Source organism: Tenrec ecaudatus, chromosome 4, assembly GCF_050624435.1.
Source record: "Tenrec ecaudatus isolate mTenEca1 chromosome 4, mTenEca1.hap1, whole genome shotgun sequence".
NCBI lineage: Eukaryota > Metazoa > Chordata > Mammalia > Afrosoricida > Tenrecidae > Tenrec > Tenrec ecaudatus.
The window spans coordinates 21,550,414-21,570,561 of NC_134533.1; the positions used below are offsets into that span (position 1 = coordinate 21,550,414).

The window sequence follows — 20,148 nt, forward strand, 5'->3', positions numbered from 1 at the left end:
GGAAATGGAAAATTTTTGTATGTGGTAGGTGTAAGAGACAGTTTCATTGTTTTTTATAATCTTAATTGACAACTCTGATTAGTTATCAGTAACTACCTAGAGTGAATTGTTGAGTATTGTGAAGCACATCCAAATTCTGAGGAGAGGTAGACTGCAATGTATTAGTCATGCCTGTCATGGACAAGACATAGGAACCAGGATGACTTCCAAGGGAAATGCATCAATCAGGAGACTGTCTCATCCCTAGTAGAAGAGATAACATGCAGTTCAAAATGCACTTGGAAACAATACTTATCTCCCTAAACATGACTTTATAAGTCTGAGCTGAACTGGGAATGTAAGATGAGTTAAAACAATAGAACATAAAGTCTTATATAAAAGTGCATATTTCATTGTTTAGCAAATCATGGGAACATGTTAAGGGCTTGGTTGCTTGCTTTTTTAATGAACTATTTTAAAAGGAAATTGGAAGCCATAAAAATAATAACAGCAACTTCAACGTTATGGAGTCATATCTCAGTGAAATATTTCAAGATAAACAATTGTTGAGTGGTAATGATCTAGAATAAAGTCAATCATCCCTGTTTACTTGTAGAGAAGGTAAGTTAAGAAAATTAACAAGGTCTATATGTGGGATTTTCTGACTGCAAAGCCCAAACTAATACCCAAGGATCAGTACAAAAAAGGAGGAGACCCTTCTTTTACTAGAACTTCCCAACAAGGATAGACTTCTTACTGGCTCCATCCAACTCTCAACATCGACCTTGACATTCCTTAGTTTCTGTGCAATGATACCCTATAGCAGAAATAAAGTGCAAACAATTTATAATCAGAAGATAATGATCCAATAGATATATACACAGATCACGTGCATATACAAATTAACATAACCATTTAGGTAAGGAATAGAAACAATATGCTAAATACAAATCGGGTTTAAGACTTTATTACTTATTACCCAATTGCTTATACAGTATAAGCCAGTCTGATTAAGAGCAGCTCCTAAAGGTATATCTGTTTCAAAATTATAGGACTTTATTATAAATGAATTCCAATAGAGCCTACCTGGTCTTCTCGGAGGATAATAAGGAGGGGCAATATTGAAAATATGAGAATGTTGCTTATAATAAGCAAATCCATTGCAAATTGTGCTTATTATTAGTCCACTTAATAATCCAAATATTTTACCGATTGAAAGCATTTCCAGGAGTCGCCAGTTACTTCAACTTTTAACTTCACTGTCCACAGGTAGACACAGTTTTGAGGAGGACTGTGTCCTTGCCTGTACATATCACAGAAATTTGTCAAATAGTTTACAAAAGAGATGAACAAAAGACTCGTGTAGCCTTTTTGTAAATATTATCATTATACACTGATTGGGTTGAAATCAACTTTGAATTAGCAAATGAAACTTAATCATAAAAATTAACAAGTGAGACACCGAACAGTGTAAGACATGAAAAAATAATAATACTTTCTAAATTATCAAGGGTTTGTGGGGGAGGGAGGGAGGATGTGGGGCAGGGGAAAATGAGGAGCTGTTAATAAGGGCTCAAGTAGAAAGAAAAGTTTTGAGAATGATGATGGCAACAAATGTACAAATATGCTTGACACAATGGATGGATGCATGGATTGTTATAAGAGTTGTGTGAGCCCCCAATAAAATGATTTTTTAAAATTAAGAAATGAAATATGAATACACAAATGTTTTCTGCTTGCTTACAATAAAAAAAGAAACTTCTATGTCCCTTGGGGTATAGGAAGTCCTAATTATGCCACAATTATAAGCTGTCACCCAGAAAAAAAGAATATAAAACAAATTCAATCGGGTCATCAGATTGACAGCAATCATCTGATAGGAAAATAAAGACTATCAATATAGATGCCAACAGCGCCCAGGCTAGATAAGGACAGAAGCAAATGGAACAATGAAGTGAGATTAGTCTGAACATCAACTCCACACTCTCAGGATGCAGCTCAAACTCAAACTCCTGTATATAGTTGTGTGACATGGGACATGTGACCTAAAATTACTTCCTGAAAGTGAGCAGGCTAAGAATGCCCATTGGCAGAATCAGGTAACACAAGATCCACAGAAACATTCAATAAAGATCCAGATCCCAGACCCAACTGACACACAAAAATATTGCCAACATCTCTATTTTCATCCACTTACTTCCCACTTTACCATGAGCAAGAATGAGACGTTTATTAACTGATAAGTTCCTCTGTGCATCTTTTCAAAATTCAAAAATGCAAACTATTGCATTTGGTCACAATGTGTGGGCACATTTAGAAAGTGTGGCATTTCTGCAATCCCTTGTAGTTGTCAAAACTGCACTTTACTTCAGGTAGCGGTTTTTACAAAGGAGGTCAGATTGATCTATATTGAACTACACTAAACTAAAGCAGCCCTAGTAGTGCCCTCAGACTAAGAGCTCAGCTGCAAACCACAGATTGTTGGCCCTGAGGGACAAGCATGAGGCTATCTGATCGGTTACAGACCTATCATTGATGGCACCCATGTTGTTATCAGTTGGTATCAACTTGATGGCAGTGGGTTGATTGTTGCATGGTTTTTTGTTTTGTTTTTGTTTGGGGAGTCCAATAAGAGAGTTATTCTGAAGGTGTTTGGCAAACATACATTTTTGGAGATGTGAAATAGTGATATTGGTATTTTTCTGAAGCATTATCTATGAGGTTAGAAAATTGCAATAGTCTCAAGAATAAACTACATCCAAATTTTTGCTTTTTGTTTGTTTAAATTATACTCATAATTAGTACTGCAGTGAAGTTGTTTTCACTCGTGTAATCCATTCAGAAAACACTTTAGTAAATATTTCTAGACTCATAAACATATTTGTATCATGTATGCAAGTTACCCCTGCAACTCAAAACAATTATTCCTAAGGTGAAATGAGGTAGAGGAAGTTTTATAACATGAAATGATAGTGTTATTTATAACAACACAATATTAGAAATACCCCAAATTATGAATAATAATGAGTTCTTTATGTAAAGCAGATGACTTCAGATTAATAGGGCTGCAAATGAAGTACTAATTTATAACATAAAGACATAGATGTTGAGATCATTTTACAATATGTCAAACGAGGAAAACAAAAAAATGCAACACTCATCATTTGCATAGATATTTAATTATAATTTCTAAATTTAGTAGGAAAGGCATGATATTACGTATGTTTTCCCTTTATGATATATATTTCCATATACTCTTAAAATTTAGTAATTTTAAAATGTTTTAATCAGGTAAAATCCATGTCACCATATTATGTATCATCTAAGTAAGTTATAAAAAGAAGGTAATATTTAAGTATTTGTTTATGTAGGTAGAATTATTATGATAACATAATATGGCCTATAATCATACAATAAATTGTTTTGATTATTGTAAATTTTCCATAAATAGCTAAGCCATGATATTACCCCGCCCCTATAGTAACTTTGCTACCAATTTTAAATTCATGCCTCTGTCATAGAAAGCATCTTCTTCTACCCATATTTCTTTTCCTACTGTAACTTTTATTAACTATTATTTTAAGCTTAGTTTACTCCCGAACCATATGTTTTGCTTCTTCGGTGTCTTCTGGGAATCTCTTTCTTCTGTGCAACCTCCTCTTCTGCTTTAGGAATGACTCGTTCCTTTTCAGTCAGGATCATCTCAAAGTGGCAGGGGCAGCTCCTGGATAGATTGATCTGACCATGCACTCTGTAAGCCCAGCGAGACATCTTGGGAGTTTTGCTCACCTGGATGTGCTCAATGACCAGAGGATCCACATCTAAACCCTAAAGTTCAGCATTGCTCTCTGCAATTTTAAGTATGTGCAGCAAAAAATCAGCACTGTTTGAGAGCCACAGACATTGCATACATGCAACACCACCGTTTGGCCTGGGCTCACTTCCACACTCCTTCCATTTTCATATCGAAAGGGCACACACTGCCCTGCAAAGGGACATCTTTCAAATGCTTGGTGGATTTCTGGTCATTCATACATTTGATGGCCTGGGTAGTTTCACGGGTCTTGTTAAGATGGACAGAGAGATTCAACCGTCTTGATCTGAATGATTTTGTGGGGCTTTGGGTCATTTTGGCAGAACAGCCCAGGCCACTATGGAAAGAGAGTTACCTTTATTTCTTCTAGAAGAGCCCATGTTCTTTCCTTTCCTGACACCAATTTACTATAACAGAATTGTTGATGATGCCCTTAGACTCAGCTATGAAATATGGGCTGAGGGGCATCTCTTATAGCTGTCTCCTTGGAAGTTTGTCTCCTTGCCAGACAACATTCTCATTGCTATTTCCTTCCTACTCATGTAAATTGGAGATAGCAAGATTTATTTGATGCCAATCTTTATAAAAACAACAGCAACTTGTTTCAACTTTTAATTATGTGACATTTGAAAATATATGTAGAGTTAGTAGTAATGTTGACATTTCAAGAAGAGATGCTGTCACTATCCTATTTTCCAGCCATTTGATATTTATGGAAAAATTAAAGGCTATCAAATATGTCCCCAAACTCAAAAACTCAATGCTATTGAGTCTACTCAGAGCCCTGATGGCAGATTGATTATGTGGTGATCTGCGAACCTTTGGGTCAGTAGTTCAAATCCAGCAGCCACTCTAAGAGACAGGCAAACCTTTTCACTCCCTTAAAGATTACAGTCTCAGAAACCCACCGGGAAAGATCTACCCTATCCTGCAGAGTCAGTATGAGTCAGATCTTATAGCAAGAGGGTCTATAAATGAAAAAGCAACATTAAAGTTACCATACCTCTACATCAGTTCTTTCGAATCTCAGAAAAGTCTTACTTTCTAATATAAAACACCAAGGCCATAAACAAATTTGACACAGAGAGAATAATATGATACGGAGAAAGCTAAGACCAAATATGTATTTGTGATATGATTTGATTTCAGCATAACAAGCTGAACCTGGATTCAACTTTATTAGACATTGAGTTGTAAGTAAGTACTCACAACCCAGAAAAAGTTATTATTATAAAAGTTGCTATTTGTTTGTCATGTATTCCTTCATAAATTCCCCCAAACCTTGTTAATATCATTATTCCATTTAATGATGGAGCATCTGACAATGAAAAAAGTGATGTAGCTAGCCCAAATGTAGACATTATTGTTCTATCAAAACTTTAAATGTGGTATTCTGACCACACACTCATACTTTTAAGCACTGGATTGCACCGAGAACCCACTCAGAGAATGCACACACACACACACACACAAATGTGAATTAGAAGTCTCACCATCTATCAGTTCTTTGGAAATTCTGATGATGACAATCTCATCATCTTTACCGAGGAAAGTGCGTTGAGAGGGTGGATACCAGGGGAAGCTTGTCCCAAGTCTTTCTTCTCCACTAACCAAGAGGAAGACCCTCATAGGCACCCAACTTGGTGAACGCTCTCCACTGCTCCTCAAGTGCTGCATCCAACAGGTCTCAGCAACTAAGAGGAAAGAAGCTCGTTTCCTCCTTTATTCCCAGCTGGAATTGAAGAGATTTCCTGAGAGGTCATGAAGGGGTGCCCCCAGGACTTGAATTTTCCCATCCATATGATTCTCCAGGACATACCTTTTTGTAGTTCGACTCCAAACGACATGACTGCTTGCAAAACACTCATGTCTCTGACCAATTAGACTTTGGGTTTGTTTTGTTTTGGATGGGGTTTAGTCATTGCTCCTCCCCTATATCCTTTTTCTTTTTAATTAGTAAGAAGCCATTTCAATAATCCAGATGAAAGATCATGGTGGCTAGTCATTTGATGATATCTGTATAAATTAAAAGAGGTCTTATATTTGGGGGATATGTTAAAGTTAAAGCCAGCAAGAAGCCTTAATAAGGTGAGCATGTGGAAACAGAAAATCAAAAAGGTCAAATATGCTCTCAGTCAAGATGTAGGATGACATGAGTGCAGTCAGTAGGGGATCAGAGCAGAGCCAATAATAGAGCTTTGAATATTGTAGTTGAAATAATATATTCATCATTCTTATGGAACTACCATACAATGGAAACTATTGGATTTCCTGTTCTCAAGATATAAGAAGTCTAGGTTGGAGACATTAAATTCATTACGTTGGTCATGTCACTCATTATGCCAACAGGGAAAATTCAGCAGTTCAACCCAACAGTTTCCCCACAGGAAAAATATGAGACTTTTTGCTCCCAAGAAAATTTATACCCAGAGATATCAGAAGAGGCAGTTTAACTGTGTCCCATCAGGTTAAAAAGAGTTGGGATCGACTCAATGACAATGTTTTCTTTCTTTCATTTTTTGGTTAGTCATTTAAAAAAGAGTTTGTGATGAAAAGTAAGGATATCAGCAGTGTTAAATACTTATTATTTAACACTGTAATAAGATGAGAAATGAACAATTGCTATTAAATTTAATGAAGAAACTTTCCAAGGTGACCTTGAGAAGAGCATTTTATTTTCAGAATTATTAGATATCAAAGCAAATAAGTGAAGAGGGTTTTAAAAGGATGGAAGGAAAGGAAAGGAGGTGGGCCTCATAGTAATCTCTTGAGTGTTTATGCAAAGGAGGGGAATAAAATGAGGAATTGGATAATGAAGATAGTAGTGCCAAGGAAATATATTTTTAGAGATGTGAGAGGCAATCGATTGATTCCTTCATAATCTAAAGCATCTGAGAGGGAAGAGATTAAATAAGAAACTGAGAGAACTTTGGACCAGAGTAATTGTCTTAGCAATGAGGAGATAAAGTCACATAAAAAAGTAAAGAACAGATTAAAAAAACAAAAGCAAAATACTCAAACTCCATGCCATTGACTGACGCTATGGAACAGGGTGGAACTACTCTGTGAGTTTCTGAGAGTTAACCCTTTCTCTAGGGAAATAGCTAGTGATTTCAAACCACTGACCTTGCAGTCAGCATCCCAACACATAACCACTAGGCCACCTTACTATTGCAGATAATTTATAAAATGTATTTCAAAATTTTACATAGAGGCAATAACATAATTTATAAGCTAATGTTAGCAAGAGTATATCCTTTTAATAAAACAAAACAGCAATACCAGATTTGCTTCAGAAGTCAAGGGGGCTGAGGGGGAAGGTGTTGAGCCGTTCAGTTGCATGTTTAATGGGTAATGGATGCTGTTATTTGCCCACAGTTGACTTGAACCTATAGGGAACCTAGAGACAACAGAACAAGGCACTGCCTGGTCCCGTGCTGTCCTGGTATTTGTTACTATGTTTGACCCATTGTTGCACCCGTGATTGTGGAAGGGTTGGCACAAAGAGGGTCTCTATTGCTAAGCCGCCATTATCAGTTTACAAGAGCCAGGTGAATTGAAAGATCCTAAGTTTTATTTCTGCATGGGAAAAAAAATCCGCCAGGCTCTTTCCTCCAATGATCATCCACCTTTCTCTTTGTTCTCTCAGGCAGAGTGAAACAGCTTTTCAGAGAGACACTAATCTTGAAATTACAGACGCAGCTGACCACAACACAGTTATGGTCTAACAAAGATTATATATCGAAAATCTTGCCTTTCTGGAGACTTTAAGTCCTGAGCAGACAGGCTAGGTACACCAGCCCTGGTTCTTAAGAAGATAAAGAAACCCAGTGCAGGATTCATAACACTAGGAGAAGAAGAGGGTCTTTGACTTTGCTAGTACGCTTGGGAATTCATGTCGGCACACATCAAAAGTTCTTGATGAGACAGGTAAAAGGGATACGATTTAGGGTCACAGCTGTGGAGGACTTCTAGTGAAGCTATGTCTTGACAATAATTCTCCTATGATCTTCTAAACAATAAATTTCTATCATAAAATTGTAGAATATTAAGTCTTCGAGTCCCCCATCTCTATGTTAATCTGTCTCCTTGAAGGACCATCTCTTGTTTGCTGACCTTCAACGTTACCAATTATGATGTCTTTTTCCAGGGAATTATCTCTTTTGATAATATGTCCAAAGTACACAAGAAAAAGTCTTGCTAAACTTGATTCTAAGGAGCCTTCTTTTTTAAAAAAAATCATTTTATTGGGGCTCATAAAACTCTTATCACAATCCACACATACATCCATTGGGTAAAGCACATTTATGCATTCGTTGCCCTCATCATTCTCAAAACACTCACTTTCCGCTTGGGCTCCTGGAATCAGCTCTTTATTTTTTCCCCACCCTCCCCCTTGCTTCCTCCCTTATGAACCCTTGATAATTTATAAAGTATTATTTTATCATATCTTACACTGTCGATGTCTCCCTTCACCCACTTTTCTGTTGTCCATCCTCTAGGGAGGAGGTTATATGTAGATCCTTGTGATCAGTGCTCCCTTCTATCCCCGCCTTCCCTCATCCCTCCCGGTATCACCACTCTTAGAATACAATCTTTGAGCTCTTCCTTCCAGAGAGATCCGTTTGTTCTACTGGCATTCCATGGTACTTTCAATATCCTTTGCCAACATGACAATTCAAGTGTGTAAGTATTACATTCCAGTCTTTATTTCTGGTCCAGGTTTGGGATGCAAATGAGGCTTTTAGAAATACAAACATGATCGCTTGGACCAGACACACCTGAGTCCTCAGTGCTGCATTTGTGCTGGTCAGCACTTTTGATAGTTTGAACATATTTGCCCAATGCAGCCTGCCCTTTGATTTCCTTACTTCTGCTTCCTTGAGCCTTGGTTGTGATGCAAGTAAAATGACCGCTTGGAAAACTTTAATCTTTTCTCCATTTATTATGACGTCATCTAGGGTTCCAGTTGTGAGAGTGTTAGCTTTCTTTACATTGAGTTTCTAATCCATACTGAAGGCTTTATTCTTTGATCCTCCTCAGTAAGGAATTTAAGTCCTTCAAGCAAGCAGGATTGTATCATCTGTATAGTGGAGGTTGTTAATGAGCCTTTCTTTAATCTGGTCTTGTATCCTTCTTCATATAATACAGCTTCTCAAATCATGTGCTCAGCACATAGATTAAATAAATATGTTGAAAACCATGATATAAACATTTATTGGGTTTAAATTTTGTAGTATCCCCTTGTTCTGTTCAAACTAGGGTCTCTTGGACTATGCACAAGTTCTGCATGAACATAAGTGATTAATTAAATTCTTATTGTTCACGATGTCTTCCATAATATGATGTTTCACACATTTCAATGTACTTACATAGTCAATAAGACACAAAGAATCAGCTCTGTGGTATTGTCTTTTAGCTAAAATTCCGCTGACATCAAGTGGAGAGCTAATCTTTTGAGAATGATGAGGGCAGTGAATGTACAAATGTGCTTGACACAATTGATGTATGCATGAATTGTGATAAGTTGTATGAGCTCCAATACAATGATTTCTTAAAAAGATATTCTTTATCCCATGTCTTAATCTGAATCCAGCCTAAATTCTTAACAGCTTTCTAGATAATAGACACTTCTTATTTTTAATGATGGGGAAAAACAATTAGTAAATATGAGTGATATCTGCACAATTTGGTCAATGTAAAAGAAAACACACTGTGACAGTTTTGGCAAATTCTAAAATGAAAACATCATTACAAGAGCAATGACAACAAAATCTATGTGTGTGCTTTCATCGGTAGACGTGTATGAAAGTCTGCATTTTATGGAAAATGGAATGAAAATTTCCAATGAATTTATTCAACCCCCGTGATAGGAATTAAGAAAGGTGCAACCCCCTCAGATGAATCTGAAAAGGCACGTGTGACTGTACACAGGTGCATGTATGTGTATCACCATTGGTCGTTCTGCGCAAGGACACAATAGATAAATCCAGATAGAAGGAGAGTAGAAATATCTAGAACAAACTTAAAAGTCCTATAAAAGGCCAGGCTTTCTGTGCTGATAGAGATTAGAGGAATTTCCATGACTATTGGGCTGCTCCAAAATATAACATTTCAGCCAAAGAAAAAGGTTGATTTATAAAATAAACAAAATTACCTGTGATAAATACATCCACTAAAGAATCAAGAATTTGAGTGAAAATAGTTAACATTTACCTGAAAGTAAAGATAAGAGCCAAGAAAGAGCAGAAGGAAAGAATGACAGTTAAAATGTCGTGTCACCTTGAGCTCGTGTGGGTCTTTAGGCAGGGAGTCCACCTGTCAATCAGCTCGTAGGCTGGTGATGTCTTCGTGGGAGTGTGGCTTTCTTACCAGTAAGAAACTAGGACCCCATCCCCTCTCTGGCCCTTCACCTTCCTCCCTGCTGAGATGCTGTATCTGCCTTCAGTGATGGCCCCAGGTGGACCATTGAACCAGGGAGGTACCTACAACCTACCATGTTCCTACTGATGTTGGACTCACACAACTCGCATGCATCAGCCTGTGAGCCCCCTGCTTCCTGCCTCACCTTTCTGTGTCATTGACCTGTAGCCTGTGAGTCTGAAGAGGGTGCCAGCTAGCACTGGACCATAGTCTAGAATTGGACTTGCCTGGGACATCTCCTTGATATAAAACTACTTCTTTATAAAAGTTATTTATAGTGTTTTTGTGAATATCACTGCTTCTCTAGACAATCGAGCCTACCACAGGAAGTTTACGTTGTTGTTAGGTACCTTCAAGTCCATTCCCACACACAGTCGCCCTCTGCACAACAGAAGAAAACACGGCCCAGTCATGCGTCGTCCTCACAATTGTTCCTATGTTCGAGCCCATTGTTGCAGCCAGACTGTGAATCCATTACCTTAAGGGCCTTCTCCATGATGTCTTTCTCCTGACAATATGTCCAAAGTACGTAAGACAAGGTCTTAGCATCCTTGCCTTTAAGGAGCACTCTGGCTGCACTTCCAGGAGAGATCAGTTTGTCCTTGCAGTAGTCTATGGTACTTGCAATTTTCTTCTCCAGCGCCACAATTCAAAGGAATCGATTCTTCTTTGATATTCTTTATTGAAGCACAAAGATGTGAATAGGCCTGTTATCAGACAGAGCACATAAGGACGATTTCTGTAGGGAAGCGTCGTACCCTGGGAGGACTGCTTGGACACAATGACGGTGAAAACCTTGAGTGTGTAACGGTTTACATGTACCAGGAACTGTGTACAAGTGCTGAATGATGTGCAGATTCCTTGCTGGAAACAGAAAGAACTCCATTAGGTAGGTCAACGTGTGCTTGCCTATGAGAATGTTTATTAATCATATGAGAATGCTTGTTAGTGCAGAACGTTTGTAAGTTATGAACCATGGAAACCTCTAGTGCCTGAAGTCATTGTGCTCTAGTATTGCCCCAGTATTTGAGCTTTTGTAAACTTTCTCCGTTGGTGTGTAAATAAAAACCAGTGAGTTGAGAAGCTCATAGGGGGGTGGGGGGGTCTTCTTTCTCTTGAGTCCCTCTCCCTTTCTGTCATGACTCAATCTCGAGTCTTGAGACATTCTTCTGTGCATCTCAGGGAGCTCCCAGCTGGCTGGACTGCTACCGAAGCTACAGAGTCGTGATACCCCTGAATCCAAACACTCAGAAGAAAACAAAAGCAATGGTGATGTAGCTGAGAAAATCTCAGTTAGGAACCCTTCCATCTCTCATAGGTTTAGGAGGGGATTTTAGCATGGAACAGGATTTAACAGTGCCTCGAAGGTTTTCCTTAAAGATCTCCCAGCAGTGACTTAAAGCTGCCTGCTGCAGAGTGGATGAGGAAGTATTTTATCAGCTGCTTCTAATAGTTTGTTGGCATTGTTCTTGGTTTCTAGATAAAGATATGGTAGTCACAGTCACATCAGCATGTAATATTGTTTGATCAACTTTAGACACATTTTAAAGCTGTTTCTGTTTTTTTAATCATTTTATTGGGGGCTCATACAATGCTTGTCACAATCCATACACACATCCATTGTGTCAAGCGCATCTGTACATTTGTTGCCATCATCATTCTCAAAACGTTTGCTTTCTACTTGAGCCCTTGGTATCAGCTTCTCAATTTTTCTCCTCCCTCTCTGCTCCTCGCTCCCTCCCCCCCTCATGAACCCTTGATAATTTATACATTATTATTATTTTGTCATATATTACACTGTCTGACATCTCCCTTCACCCACTTTTCTGTTGTCCATGCCCCAGGGAGGAGGTTATATGTAGATCCTTGCAATCGGTTCCCCCTTTCCAACCCATCCTCTCTCCACCCAGTATTGTCCTCTCACCCCATCCTCCTTCCCATTATTGTCACTCTCACCACTGGTCCTGAAGGGATCATCTGCCCTGGATTCCCTGTGTTTCCAGTTCCTATCTGTACCAGTGTACTTCCTCTGGTCTAGCCAGACTTTTAAGAATTGGAATCATGATAGTGAGAGGGGATGAAGCATTTAGGAACTAGAGGAAAGTTGTATGTTTCATCGTTGCTACACTGCACCCTGACTGGCTCATCTCCTCCACGCAATCCTTCTGTAAAGGGATGCCCAATTGCCTGCAGATGGGCTTTGGATCCCCAGTCTGCACTCCCCCTCATTAACATTGATATGATTTCTTGTTCCTCAATACCTGATACCTGATCCCATCAACACCTCAAGATCACACAGGCTGGTGTGCTTCTTCCATGTGGCCTTTGTTGTTCTGAGCTAGATGGATGCTTGTTTATCTTCAAGCCTTTAAGACCTCAGACATTATATCTTTTGCCATCCAGGCACCATCAGTTTTCTCCACCACATTTTCCTACGCATCCATTTGTCTTCAGCGATCATGTCGGGAAGGTGAGCATCATGGAATGCCAGTTTAATAGAACAAAGTGTTCTTGCATTGAGGGTGAAGGGGAAATACATGTGAATTAGGACCCTGGGTAATCCCCTCTAACCATGGAACAGAGATGTGTATAGCCTTGGGACAATGCAGGATGCATTAGAATGTTGTATCTGTTTTACTTTGTTATTCTTGTCAGTTTATTGCTGTTGCTTATTTTCAAGGTTTATATATATATGAAATCCAGGATAGGCAAATCTATAGAAACAGTAACTCGATTAATGGTTCCTTGAGGATATGGCAGGGAGGTCGGGGCAAATAGGGAGACAATAGCAATTAGTACACGAATGTAAAAATGTTCTAAAACTGATGGTGATGATGATTGTTCAACTCTTCTTGACATGATAATTATTGAATTGTAGGGTATGTGAAATATAACCCAATAAAACTGTTGAAAAAATTTAAGAAAGGATATTACTTTGAAATCTAAGATGGACCTGACCCATGGAATGGTATTTTCAATTGCCTCATGTGATTGTGTAATTTGGACATTGAATAAAGAGGGAAATCATTAGAGGCTTAATCCATGTAAGGCTTATGGAAATGAATATTGAATTTTCAGTGTCATCCATAAGCTTCTGTGAACCAAGTGTCCATGTTTTAAGCTCTGATATCATTCCTTCCTTCAGGTTTGGATTTTATTATTTACATTCCTTGGATCACTCAGGTGGTGTGCTTCTTCCATGTGGATTTCATTGACATTTCACTTAGAGAACTGCTTGTTTTAAGATAAACCCCTAAGATCTCAGATGCTCTTGTTTCTGCTTGCTGGGGACTATCTGGGTCCTGTACCACAATTTGTATAGCACGCATTTCTTCTAGGATCTCTTCATGAGGGAAAGCATTGAGCTATACAATAGGAACCAATTCTTAGATTGGGACTAGAATTAAGTGAGAACACCAAAGCTATTCACTTATCTATGGTCTGTGTATATCTCTCATTCACTTTAGAGGTTTCATTATCATTTTATGACTGAGAAAATTATTATCATCAGTACAATAATTCTATTGATAATAGAATTATCAAGGCATACAGTATTCTATTGATAATGTCACAAAAATCATAGGACAGAACAAAGGAGCTAGACCAAGACCAGAAGTCAACTGGAGGCCCATCTGACCACTGCCTCATGGCAGTAAGCATTGACCTGGTGAAGATCTGGATTCTCCCTTTCCATTGTGTAGACACAGGAGACTAGATATAGCCTCCTAGCTATTTAATCCCTTAAATACAAATCAAAAGGCCATTTCTTTTAAAGAGATATGTGTAATTCTTGTATAAAATTTCCTGACCTGGAAAATGACAATAGCCAATGGAGGAGACCCTGAGTGGTGCAAATGGTTAAGCACTCATTTGCTAATTAAAAGGCCGGTGATTCAAATGCACTTGGTGGCCTTGGAAGAAAGCCCTGGAAAAATATTTCCCAAATCCTAGCCTTAAAAAACCTATGGCTACCCTGTACATAAGAGGTTATCATGAACTAGAATCACCTCAAAGTCCATAGAAAGGAGACAGAGGAGGAGGATGGGAGAGAGAGAGAGAAAGAAAGAGAGAGAGAGATTCAGAGAAGACAGTCGAACTGCCCCCAAACCAAGATAAGTATAGGGTCCCTTGAGGTTCTTTAAAGATCTGAAGTGAACTGACTACATCCACCCACTATATTCATTTCCACCCAGTCAATTCTAACTAATCACGAGTTCTTAATAAATATTAATCATTTCAAATGATCAGATTACCTAACTGGACTTCAGTCTCTGCCACAGAAAACCCAAGGTGTTTTTCAATGTAGCTGCTCTGGGGAATAGTCAATTATGTAAGATGAGAGTAGATAATACCATATATTTGGGGTTTGATACACTTGTTTCTTCCATGTAGTTTTAAGATGAGTTTGTGTCCTATTTTAAACCCTGTTCATTTAATTTTTTTCCTTATTAAAGTTAGGCTGCTAATGAGTAATTTTAGAAATTGACAAAATTCAAATTCAATTAATAATATAAAATAATTGAAACAAGAGATCATTTTATTAATATAAAAATTACTTCAGAATAAAATTCAAATAATTAACAACAACATTTTTTGTAGAGGATAGGAAAAGGAATGAAAAAAATTAGGTTGTGAACAATACATTTATTTCCTTTTTTTATATAGCTATGTAAAATAACTAGAAGAAAAAGTTAATTGCAAACTTTCTCTGTGTTATAGTAAAGTATGAACTATATGCATTTTCAAGCTAAAAGGACTAACCTCAGCAATGTCTATCTCCATTTTGACAAAATTAATGTTTGAATGAACTAATATTATAGATACATTTAAATTTGAATCATAAAAGCTGTCTCACCTGCTTTGATTTACTCAACAAATATTTTCTAAGTTTGTGTGACAGGCTGTTCTATAAACTACATTAGTGAACCATATAGAAATAATTTCCTGTGTTGTAGTGAAGCCTATAAGAACATGTAGCAAAATACAATATGTAAATCAACTAGAGGGTGAGAGATGTTATGAAAAAATTAACTGTGGGGGATTTTTGTTTTAATAGGCAGAATCTAGATGTGTCTGAATTTTAATGGTCATAATCAATTATAGCCCAAGTTGAATTATTTTCACTTGCGTAGACACAGTCAGTACAGTTCAGATCATGAAGTAAACTGAATGTAATCTACCCAAGAAATCTACTTTTCGCTCTCTAAAAGCACTACCTTCTCTTTATCTGATAGTCAGATCACTACACCTACAGCTTTAATATCTGTTCATAGGAAAGTGGTTTCTCAAAATCCCCTTTGATTGAAGTCAAAGGAATGATATCAATGGTTCCCTAATGAAAAATGCTTCACTTCCTTTATTCCACTGGAGTCCCGGTGATACAATAGACTAAATCCTGAGCTGCTAATCACAAGATTTATATTTTGAACCCACCAGCAGCTCCTAGGAATAAAGGCTAGGCTGTCTACTCTAGTAAAGATTTAGTCTCAGAAACCCACAGAGGCTGTTCTACCCTGTTCTATAGGGTCCCCATGAGTTGAAATCTCAACAGCAGTGAATTTTTTGAGTTTATTTTTCAACACATGATTACTATGCCGTGGTTACCACACCTAAAAGGAAACCATCCACGGGCAGAAAATGGCCAATCAACTCTTATTTCCCAAGAAAGTCACCAAATAATTCAGTGCTGTGATAGTCCATATTAAACGATGGAATCAGGTGATCCAAGAAGCACATGTGTTTCTGAGAATGGCCATGATCTCTGCTTTTCTGAGTCATGGTTGTTTTACAAGCATATATCCTGGCATCACTTCCTTTTGCTTTCTAGCCAACTCCAATTCATAATAACCATATAGGATACACATAACCAGACCCTCATATTTCCAAAACTATCATCTTTATGAAAGCAGCTACATCGTCTTCTCATGGAGCTCTGTGTGAATTCCACCTGCTGCTCTCTCAATGTGTGCCCAAACCCTTAATCCTCGCACCACCTGGGCTCTGTACCCAGTATCAGGGTCCTATAAATTCACTTTTCTTCAGATGTAATAGTTCTAGTAAATGCTTGTTCCTAATCACTTAAGGTTTATATATATATATAAATGTTTTCAAAATCAGAGTAGGAAAGGAAGATCATATACTAGAAAACCTGATTTTTCTTATACTGAAATTTTCTGATGATTATATTCAAGAAAGTATAGACTGGGATTCTCTTTAACTTAAGAGTAAGGATACTGTGGTTCAAGGTAGAAATTTCCTGAAATTCACCGTAGTGCTTGTCAGTTGCATCGCATTAGCTTCTTACAAGGTCCATTCCATATTCTGGTCATGTCACAGGCCGTTTTGATTGCTTTTCTTTTGGAGAACTATTTTAAGTTTATTTTTTTTTAAATTTTATCAGAAAACACCATCAGTCGGGTCCACAACTTCCTGATGGCATTTTTCACTTCTTTATTCCTGAACGTGTAAATCAAAGGATTGAGCAGGGGAGTTACCATCGTGTAAAATATGGCCACCATCTTGTCGAAGGAGAAAGCCAATGGAGGACGGGCATACAGAAATATGCAGGGAACAAAGAACAACACCACGACAGTGATGTGAGATCCACAGGTGGAAAGAGCTTTCCTCTGGCCTTCAGAGCTATGACTTCTCAATGACAGCAAGATGACACAATAGGAGACAAGCAACAAGGAGAAGTTTATGAGGCAGATAAACCCACTGTTGGCCACCACAAAAAGGCCAAGGAGGTGAGTGTCGGTGCAGGCAAGTGCCAGTAAGGGGTATAAATCACATAAAAAGTGATCAATGACATTGGGGCCGCAGAAGGGCAGCTGGAAAGTGAAGAGAATTTGTATCACAGAGTGCACGAAGCCCCCGGTCCAGGCTACTGCCATGAGGATGCCACAGAGCCTCCAGTTCATGATAGAGGGGTAGTGCAGGGGCTTGCAAATAGCCACATAGCGGTCAAAGGCCATGGCAGTGAGGACAATGATCTCCGCTCCAGCAAATAAATGTTCAGCAAAGAGTTGGGTCATACAGCCCACAAAGGAGATGGTTTTCTTTTCATGGAGGGAATCCACCATCACCTTTGGGGCAATGACCGAGGAGTAGCACGCATCCAGGAAGGACAGGAAAGCCAGAAAGAAGTACATGGGGGAGCCCAGGAGAGCTGGGCTGCTGACGATGGTCACAACGATGAGCAAGTTGCCCCCAACAGTGGCAGTGTAGCCGAGGAAAATTGCAACAAATAGAATTTTCTGAACATGGGGATTTTGTGAAAGTCCCAGGAGGACAAACTCAGTGACAAAGCTTTGGTTTTGCATGCTTTCAGAGGCAGAACGATGGCTGCCACAGTGACCGTACAGAATCTGAAATAATGAGAAAGAGATCTTGGCCTGAGACCAGTGTACAGAACTGACAGACTCCACCAAGCTGCAAGTTCAACAGGGTGCATCAGAAATAAAGTTGCTTTAAGTGCTACTCTAGGGACAAAACAGAGGCTTCTGCCCTGCTTGCAGAGGGAATGAACTAAGGGCTACATGAGAACACTCTTGGTAAACACCTTAACCTTGAAGTCAGGCCCTGCTGAAAAACTTGACATGGGACTGTGTTCAAATATGAAACATGCTGACCCAGAGCCACGATTGAAATATAAATGTTCCCATCTCTAGACCGGCAAATTATACAGAAAGTGTTGTTTGTCCTTTTGTCTTCATTATTTTAAAATGAAAGCAAAATATGATAAAAGAGTCTGTGAAATGTTGCAAGGAAAGCAATTATTCGGTGCCTAGTGTCCATGACACTGTCCACGTTGTCTTATTATCCCTATTTTACTGGTATCCAATCCATTCTTTGAGAAATTAGGTTAAAAAACTAACAAATGAAGTTCTGTGAGCTTTCTAACCCCAAGGCCAAGTTATTTTCAAGGAATCCATAAGGGAAAAGGAGAGGAGGGTTTTTGTTTTTCTACATATATTAAGAGCTTCAAAGTTAAAGGTGGCCTCTCGACTATATCCACTCACCTGTCAAGGTCAAAACCTTCATATTCTGTTCTTCATATGAGTCATCTCAAGAAAGAAGCTGCAAATTACTTACAATCAGAAGACAATGGCCTCAAATATGTATATATACAGAACACATACAAATACATAAATAATATAAAATACATAGAAACACTCTTGAGGAGTTATTATTAACTAATTATTTATACAATTTGGTCCAGTATGATGAAGCACAACTTATCAAGTCACAGCTGCTTAAAATTTCACAATTTTATTATAAAATAATTCATATATACCTTGCTTGATCATCTCACAGAATTATGATGAGGGTCAATTTTTTAAATATGCAAATATTGCTGATGTTTTTAAAAAACATATAAATTTTGCTTATTATTATATCACCTAAGCCAGCTGCCTTGCCCATAGAAAGCATTTCCAAGAGTCAGCCAAACAACTATTTCAACTCTTGAGTTTATTTTCTATAAGTAGTCACAGTTTTGAAGGATAATACTCTGTAGGAAGTTATCAGTCAATTTTTGGACAGAATTATATTTTCCTAAGGGAAAAATTAAAGAACAGTAGGAGTTATTGGGATAATTACCAATAAACTGATTTTGTTGAATGCAACTTACAATTAACAAATAAAACTAACAAATATACAACTGTGTAGGTTATTGTATTTCATTTGCCTGCTTTAGAACAACCATTTCATTATGTTCCCAAGGCCATGTTGTTGTTGCTGCTGTTGTTGTTGTTAGATGCCATTGAGTCAGTTCTGACTCAGAGAGACACGATGCACAACAGAACAAAACATTGCCCCTCCTGCAGCAGCCTCGCCATTGTTTCTTGAGCCCAACGTTGCAGTCACTCTGTCAGACCATCTTTAGAAGTCTTTCCTCTTTTTTATTTCCCCTTCTCTTTACTAAGCATGGTATCCTTCTCTCGACACTAGTCTTTCCTGGCATGTCCAACATACGTAAGATGAAGTCTTGCCATCTTGGCCTCCAAGTAGCATTCTAGCCCTACTTCTTCCAAGACAGAGCCCAAGGCCACACACAATCCTCACTTATACTGCTACTTATCGCCATATCCATCTGCAAGCCGTCATCCAGAAATCAAAAGTATAAAATAAACTCAAATCATTGGATCTCTTAGTAATCATTTATTTTAAAATGATTTATATTAATGTATCTTGCAATAGTGGTCAGTTTAGCGTGGGATCAAAGCAGCAGGGACATGAAGTAAAATGAGGAAGAATATCAGTCCTACAGGCAAATACGCATGGGTTCACATCCAAGTTCTTCTATGGAGCTTTGTGTTATGGAGCTTTGTGTTTTGGAACAAATTACTTAAAATCTGTGGTTTACACTTCTGGTTAGTGAGTCAAGTAAGAATTCTATTGATAGAAACAGATAACACAATACACATGAGAAAAAAAATAAATGGGAGATAAAGATACCAGATCATTGTGACAGATAATTGTCAACATTTGTATTGACACTTAATTCCTGCTTTACCGTGAACACTAAGTGTACTCAAGGAAAAGTTCATTGACTCACCTTTCTATAAAAGTAAAAATATAAACTGTTTCATTTGGTCACTGTTTACATATGCTAATTTTCTTAATGCCTACCACTTGTAAATGACAGCTGCAATTCCTTAGTAGCTCTCAAACCCAGGAGCCTGCTTCTCCTTTAGGTAGCTGCTTTATACAAAAAGAATAGACAAATTAGATATATTCAACTATTCTGATCTACAGTAATAGGAGCCTTGGTGACAATACCAAGTCACCACACACTATCTGATACCAATTTTAAATTCATGTTTAGGAAGAAGTTTATTCTGCACATAATTTTTCTAGAAGATTGCATGGTCTTTCCTTTCTTGATATTCACATGCTGAACAAGAGAGTACAATAGACCTCCTCAAGGC

The 20,148-nt window shown here is 38.1% G+C and overlaps 1 protein-coding gene across 1 annotated transcript; it reads right to left on the minus strand.

Annotated features, from left to right (window-relative positions):
* Positions 1 to 16,602: 16,602 nt before the first annotated feature.
* On the minus strand, positions 16,603 to 17,591 carry LOC142446536 (olfactory receptor 4C15-like). Its single transcript, XM_075548284.1, has one exon. The coding sequence runs from the start codon at positions 17,536 to 17,538 to the stop codon at positions 16,603 to 16,605; it is 936 nt and encodes a 311-aa protein (XP_075404399.1). The 5' UTR covers positions 17,539 to 17,591.
* Positions 17,592 to 20,148: the final 2,557 nt, after the last annotated feature.